Source organism: Solanum lycopersicum, chromosome 3, assembly GCF_036512215.1.
Source record: "Solanum lycopersicum chromosome 3, SLM_r2.1".
Lineage (NCBI taxonomy): Eukaryota > Viridiplantae > Streptophyta > Magnoliopsida > Solanales > Solanaceae > Solanum > Solanum lycopersicum.
In genome coordinates this window covers 25,728,896-25,736,788 of record NC_090802.1, presented here as the reverse complement: position 1 = coordinate 25,736,788, position 7,893 = coordinate 25,728,896, and the positions used below count along the sequence as shown (strand labels likewise).

Genomic DNA, 7,893 nt, shown 5'->3' with positions numbered 1-7,893 from the left:
GAATTTTAGTAGATTTTATAAAAAAAATTATATTTTAATATGCATATTTTATAAAATTATTGTAAATATTATTATAATATTTTTGAATTATTAGTAAACTCGAAATATTTATTTCATTCAAATGTTTTAAAATTTAATTGATTATAAATTATATAAAAATATTTTAATATATGAAGTATTTTAATTGGATAACAATTCTTTAATTTTCCTCAAGTTATTTAAATCTGATCCCATTCTATTCTAATTTCTTTCAATTCTAACCTATTCAATTCCAATTATATTTCAATTATAGCCACTCTTTCATTTATATTCTAGCCAATTTTATTCTAATTTGGCCATTCAAATCCTCAATCTAATCTGATTTAATATCTCATCCTTTAATCTTGAACACCCATCTCACCGAGTTAATCTCATCCGCTCATCTCAAATTATTTCAAGCTGGTCCCTCTTCTCTCTAGCAGCCGCCGCCTCCCTCTCCTACTCTTCTCAAGCTCCGGCAAGATCATTCATCACTGGTGAACGTTCTCTCTCTCATGTCGCTTCTGTCTTCTGGTCGCCTCTCCTTTATCTTCGCTTTTTCAGGTGAGTAACTGGTGACCACCAGCAGTAGCAATGGCCAACACCTGTTATGCCTCGGAAACCCAATAACCTAGACTAGAGCCTCACCTATTAAATAATTTTTAAAATGATGTTTAAAGATCTATACTAAGGTAATAAACTTGATTTTGAAGTATTAAAGTCAAAACGTCAAGGGACGACCATGACATCTGGAAACTAGCGAAATTGAATTAGTAGACGTCCTTATGTCTTGTGAAGGTTTGGGAGTCTCATATGAAATCTAAAAATTGTAAAAAAATTAAAATAAGTAAAATAATGTTTATAGGTTCACAACATCTAGTTATGACCACCCAAGGACCACCCTAGGGGTCCTTGAAGAGGGCCCAAGGCGTTGGAAAGAAGGCTGCCAAGGCAGCTTAGGAACAACCCTTATTTGAGGGTGCCCGTATGTCGCGTAGCCCACACTCAAAAGGGAAGTTTTGTCTTGTGACGCGGGGATGTCACGAACCTCTTTGCCTCAAATTGGATTCCTCAAAAAAGATTTGGAGATGCCCCCATGACGCGCAGCCATGTCCCAGATTTGGTCGCATCGTTTTTAAGTCAAGTTGACTTTATAAAATGAACATTTTTGTAATTTAGGGGAGGTCTATATATTTATTTTAGGTCAGTTTTAAGTCAATTTTACCCACCCAAGTAAAATCCCGAATCGAAATCAAAATTACTCACTTCTCTCTAGTTTCTCTCACTACTCCATAGATCCCCATTGAAGAAGAAGACCAAGATTTCTATAAGGCTTCAAGATCAAGGCTTTCTCTCACAAATCTCCAAGGATTTACTAAGGTATGGAGGCTATTCACTCTTGGGACTCCTTTCCCCAATAAAATCTTCACAATTTGGATTTCAATGTTCTTGAAAATTCTAGTTTTCATCCAATTTCGTGGGTCTACTTTCTAATTGAATTGTATAGTCTTAATTTGATTATTAGTGATGATTTAAGTATGTTAATGTGTGGATTGATGTATACCTTAAAGATTTGACCTAAATTCTTATGAAAGACCCGTGAATACCCCTTTTCTCGTAATCCTAACTTGTGAATTGGATTGATTATGATTAAGGGAGATGAAATTGAATGTGTTCTCTCATAATTTTCCATTATATGATGATAATTATTGAATTGTTGGGTGAATATCATGGAATTGGGGTGAGATCATTTACGAAAATCTTGTAAGTCATTGGTCAGACTTTTAAGATCGTGAATACTCTATTGTATTAATGTTGGTCTATTCTTGATGTTGTTGTTCAATTAAAGTATGAATATATAATGATAAAAAGATGATGAGGTTATGAATATGATAGCATGATATGAATGTGATGAATTGTGAGATGATAATAGGTGTGTTATTATGAGGGATTAAAGGTGATTTTTATATGCATCTTATTATTAAGATTATGATGTAATGTTCTCACTTAATGTTTGGTTGTGATGAAAGGAAGTTCTCATCCTAGAACCTAGGAGTTATGATCATGTTATACAAGGGTTTAGTCTGCTAAGACCTATGTTATAAACTAATGTTAAGGATGACTTAAAAGACACTTGAAAACGGGAATTTAGCTTAGTACCAAGCAAACTAGACAATGAGAGGTGTCCCTTCCAATGAGGAAGGTAGGTTCACCAAAGGTCTCATGAGGTGGAAACTCCAATGTGTTTAGCATACAGAGAGTTTCTAGTAACAATCTACTAGTTCCTTAACTATGTGTCCCCATAGGAAAACTAGCTAGTGGGTCCATGTAGACGCTATTATGATGCATATGTAATACCTTGGCAAGTAGGATTCCCTCCTTTCGGTGTGAGGGGTTGTCACCAGATTCTATGTTTAGCTTACACGGTCTCATGTTGGTTATGGCAAAGTTTTACGAAAGTAAATGAATAAATGAAAGTAAAAAGATACATAACAATTAGATGCCTTGAGAGGTGTTTAAGTGTAGGTAAGGGAATGAGACTTTACTTATACATTGAACAAGTGGACCTTAAAGGAACAATCACTAGGGTGGTTTGTTTATGTACATATGTTATGAATCTGTTATGAATGAAACACATAATGTTGATTCTATATAATGTTGGTCTTACATGATGTTGCATTCACTTGATATACATGTAGTTGGTCTAGGTTGTCATGTATGAGATTGAGTACACTTATTATGATGTTATGTGATGTAAAGGCAATGTTTATGTTGCCTTTGATAGTTTACTTAGTTAATGTAGGGTTATAGGGCTTCACATATTCATTGCACTAGTTTACTTGAATTGGGATTATGAGTAGAGTCTTGTAATGTATTGATAAAACGTTGTTCATGGATTTAATATGATGTTTCTCATGAACATGTAATATGAAAATGTCTTAGTGGTTATATTATGGACTATGCTATATTCTTGGTATGTGTATAAATGTTTTAAAGTTAACTTAGCTTGCTTTCAAACCAAATGTCCTTTTTAGCATATTTCTAAATATTTTACTTACATATATCTTCATACTTAATACATATGGTTTGTACTAACTCATATTCTCTTCTATTTCTACAATAATGTAGGTTTGGGCCATTGAAAGGTTTCTGGGCCAATATTTAAAAAAACTTGGATAGATTTCCAAGTTGGTGAATCATCAAGTCTGAAGATGAAGCCTATCATTCTAGTTCATGCTATTTGATTAGCCTAAAGACTTTGTTCTATTTCCTATCATGTAAAAACTATGTTGTATATTCTTATGAGACATTGTAATGTTGTAAGGTCTATGTCCCAACTCTTATACTCTTATGTTAGATGGTTTGTGTGAGACGATTAGATATTATCTTCGATATATGAGAAGTCTATTGAACTTCATATGTAAAGTTTTTTTTATTTTCCGTATTTTTATTTACCTATGAAATGAGATGATGTATGCCAAGGGCTTGTCTAAGGCCTCTTCGAGGATGAAGATGCCAGTTACACCCGATCGTGAAAAATTTGATATCAGAGCATGAGTTTGAATAAATCTTAGGAACAATGTCTCACAAAACCAAGTCTTTGTAGAGTCTTGTTCATAATTGTGAAACGTGCCACACTTATGGATGAGAGGCTATGTGATGCTTAGGAAATTCTCACTTCTTTGGTATTCTTAAGTCGTGCCTCAAGAGTCTCAACTCTATGTGTCCTTTTCTTCTAATACTCTTATTGTGGTTATAGGCTATGACTACAAGAAGGGCATCAACAAGAAGAGTTGAGAGGATATTGGTAATGTAGGAGTTCCTCCCTAAGACAACCAATCTCCTCCTAAAAAACAAGCTCTTCTAGGTGACCAAGCTCCGCTCAATCCTCCGGCTATGACGGACGGAGAAATAATGACGACTTTCATCAACTTGGATCAAGTTATGACTACTCAAGCTCAATCTATGGCGGCTCAAGAAAATCGGGAAGTTGCACCCCGTGTGAATCAAAATGTTAGTAACATGGCGTCACGCTTAAGGGACTTCTCAAGAATGTATCCTCCCATGTTCTTTGGGTATAAAGTAAATGAAGATTCCCAAGACTCTCTCGGTGAGGTTTATAATATTTTTGATGTTATGGGGGTGAGCTCAAATGAGAAGGCCGAGCTAGCCATCTCTCAACTGAAAGATGTGGCCCAAACTTGGTACACTCAATGGAAAGACAATAGGGTTTTGAGAGCGGGTCCCATAAGTTGGGAAGTTTTTAGGAGGGCATTTCTTGATAGGTTCTTCTCAAGGGAGAAAAGAGAGGCAAAAGTTGAATACTTCATCAACCTTTGTCAAGGAGGTATGAGTGTTCCACAATGTACCAAATATGGTAAGAAGCATTTAATTGGTACATATAATTGTTTTGGTTGTGGAAAGAGTGGTCATATGGTTATGGATTGTCTTATCACCAAGAATCAAGGAAAGGAGGGTAATCCAGCACAAGCAAGTGGTATTAGTTCTGATGCTCCTAAGAAGAACCAATTCTATGCTCTCAAGTGTAAAGGTGATCAATAGGGTTCTCCCATGTTGTTACCGATATATTGTAAGTATTTTCAATTGATGTTTATGCATTTCTATATCCTGATGTCACTCTATCATTTATAACTCCTTTAATGGCTATGAATTTTGATATGCTTCACGATGTCTTAGTTGAACCTTTTTTGGTTTCTATCACGGTGAGTGACTCTGTTGTTTCTAAAAGAATCTATAGGAGTTGTCCCATATTATTGTCCAATAGAGCTACATTAGTTGATTTGGTAGAACTTGATATGTTGGACTTTGATGTCATATTGGGGATGGATTGGTTAAATGCTTGGTTTGCTTTAATTGATTGTAGAACAAGGGTAGTTAAATTCCAATTTCCTAATGAACCCATTTTAGAGTCGGTCCCTGTAGTGAAGGACTTTTTAGAAGTCTTCCCCCATGATTTTCCCTAAATTCCTCCCAATCGAGAAATAGATTTCGGCATAGATTTAATGTTGAATACTAAACCCATTTCACATCCTCGTTACCAAATGGATCCGACTGAGTTGAAAGAATTGAAGGTTCAACTCAAGGATTTCCTAGATAATGGTTTTGTACAACCAAGCATTTCTCCATGGGGCACTCCGACATTATTTGTGAAAAAGAAATATGGGTTTCTTAGAATATGTATTGACTACCGACAATTGAATAATGTTACTATAAAGAATAAGTATTCTTTTCCTAGGGTTGATGATTTGTTTGATCAACTCCAAGGTGCAAGTTACTTTTCGTAAATTGATTTGAGGTCGGGGCATCACCAACTTAGGGTGAGAGGTGTTGACAATCCTAAGACGGCTTTCTGAACTAGGTATGGTCATTATGGTTTCCTAGTCATGTCTTTTGGTATAATTAATGCCTCAGCGACTTTTATGAACCTTATGAATAGAGTATTCCAAAATTATCTTGATTCATTTGTAATTGTCTTTATTTATGATATCTTGGTATATTCTAAGAGTGAGGATGAACACAAGGTCATTTGAGGATAGTTTTGCTAGTCCTTAAGGAATATCAAATCTTTGCCAAATATAATAAATGTGAATTTCGGCTGAGATCAGTTGCTTTTCTTAGTCACATTGTTTCAAGTGCGGGTATAGAGGTAAATTTCAACAAAATGGAGGTGATTAAAAATTGGCCTAAACCTTTGACTTTAACAGATATTAGAAGTTTCTTGGGTTTAGCCGGGTATTATAAGATATTTGTTGACGGGATCCATCGTTTATTCTTTGACAACCTTAATCCAAAAGAAAGTTAAGTTTGAGTGGTCGGAAGCTTGTCAAAGAGGTTTCCAAGAGTTGAAAGATAAGTTTACGTCCGCTCTGGTTTTGACCTTAACGGAGGATACCAAAGGGTTTGTGGTGTATTGCGACGCTTCTCGAGTAGGTTTGAGTTGTATCCTTATGCAACATGGTAAGGTTATAGCATATTCCTCTAGACAACTAAAGGTGCATGAGAAGAACTATCCAAATTGTGATCTTGAATTAGCGGTCGTAATGCTTTCTTTGAAGATATGAAGACACTATCTATATTGGGTATATGTGGACATGTTCACCGACCATAAGAATCAATATGTGTTCACTCAAAGGACTATAATATGAGTGTCCTTTACTGATACGCTCAAACTTACTTCTCAAATGAGAAGTAAAGCGGTCGCGTCATGTAAATAACCCAACTAGTGAGGTTGGGATCGTTCCCACGAGGAAAATAGTCTAGACATAACTTCAACTTGTTATTACTATTGTTCGGTTGATGACTTCCTTAGAAAGTAAAAACATAAAAAGGGGGTTCTATCTCTAAATAAGTGAAAATAAACAACGAACTTGTAAAAGACACTTAACAACTTTTAATTTTGGGTTTTAATCAATTAATCAAAGTAACTAGGGTTTACGTGTTCCCCACAGGTTCATAACTTGATAATTCTAAATATAACAATTCTTTCCTAGTATCTTGCATGCAAAGTGACAAGTTATGTATTTCTAAATCCTTGGTCCGTCATCTAGAAAATCTCACTCCGCACCTTGGTCTGGCTACGTGTGTTGCTTTCCTAACCCTTATCTTTACCTCATATTAAGCATCGTATTCGATATTTGACTAAGTTATTACCTCGTACCAATCAATACTAGCCTATTAGTAGTATACACTAAATCTATGTTAATAATTCTTTTCCTATTATCTACCTCCTTGGTCCGGCAAGTAGCATTAAGGCGAGTTATAACGTTGATCATCCGTTAAAAAGACTTCTAAGCGAAAGAATTATTAATACATGCAAGACAATATTCTAGAATTGTTATTTTAGCTAGGGTTTATCTCATTATTTGCCTATGGTTCCCATAACCCTAGTTATGGAGTTTAGTTACTCATGGCCATAAACACAATATTCAAATATATTAAATAAGAATTCATGTACTTACTTCAATGAGAAAGAATAAAGTCCGAAAATTTGCTTGATTAATCCCCAAAAATCACTTGTAAGAATCTCCAAAAATCAAACACTAATACACAAAGTCTAATAATATGATGTCTAATCTCCCAGAGTCTAACCTCAAAAACGAGGTTTTTCGAACTATTTATAAAAAATAAATACCTAATTAAACAAGGATTCTAATTACTGGAAATCTACCAAAACGCGGCTGGGTCGACGGACCACGCGACGGACCGTCGTGGTCACAACAGACCGTCGTGGACTCCGTCGTCCCATACTTGGTGCAATTTTTTCTATTGCTTTCTTCATTCCCCTCGACGGCAAGTGTGACAAACCGTCATAGGCACAACGGTCGGTCGAGGGTCTTCATTTCAAAATACTTCAACTCTTGGAATCTGGGTACTGGGATCACTTCTCTGATCTTCACGACGAACCTGCAGGACGGACTGTCATAGCCATGACGGACCGTCACAAGCTTTGTAATCCCACACTTGGTCAGACTTCCCCATCTTCCTTCAGCAGCTACACTACGGTGCCACCTACGGACTGTCACAGGCACGACGGACCGTCATAAGCTCTGTAGGTGGTCTCTTCTGCATTTTTTCGCTCAAAATATCCGCTTTCAGCTTTGGACAGATTTCCTGCAAAACAAAGAGAAACTTATATCAAAATTAGCACAAAAAAAGCTTTCGGACACACTAAACTTAAGGAAAAAGTATTAATTATACCGTGAAACCACGGTATATCAACACCCTCAACTTAAATTCGTTGTTTGTCCTCAAGCGACGCACTATGACTCACAACACAATCTTTGTACAATAGTATTCATGTTATATCCTTTGCAATCATTTGTCTATCAATCCCGATTAATCTCATCAAATCTA

The 7,893-nt window shown here is 35.8% G+C and overlaps 1 protein-coding gene across 1 annotated transcript; it reads left to right on the top strand.

Moving 5' to 3' along the window:
- Window positions 1-3,933: 3,933 nt before the first annotated feature.
- Window positions 3,934-4,581, top strand: LOC138347501 (uncharacterized). The gene has a single exon (XM_069295794.1). It carries the CDS (start codon window positions 3,934-3,936, stop codon window positions 4,579-4,581), a length of 648 nt encoding a protein of 215 aa, XP_069151895.1.
- Window positions 4,582-7,893: the final 3,312 nt, after the last annotated feature.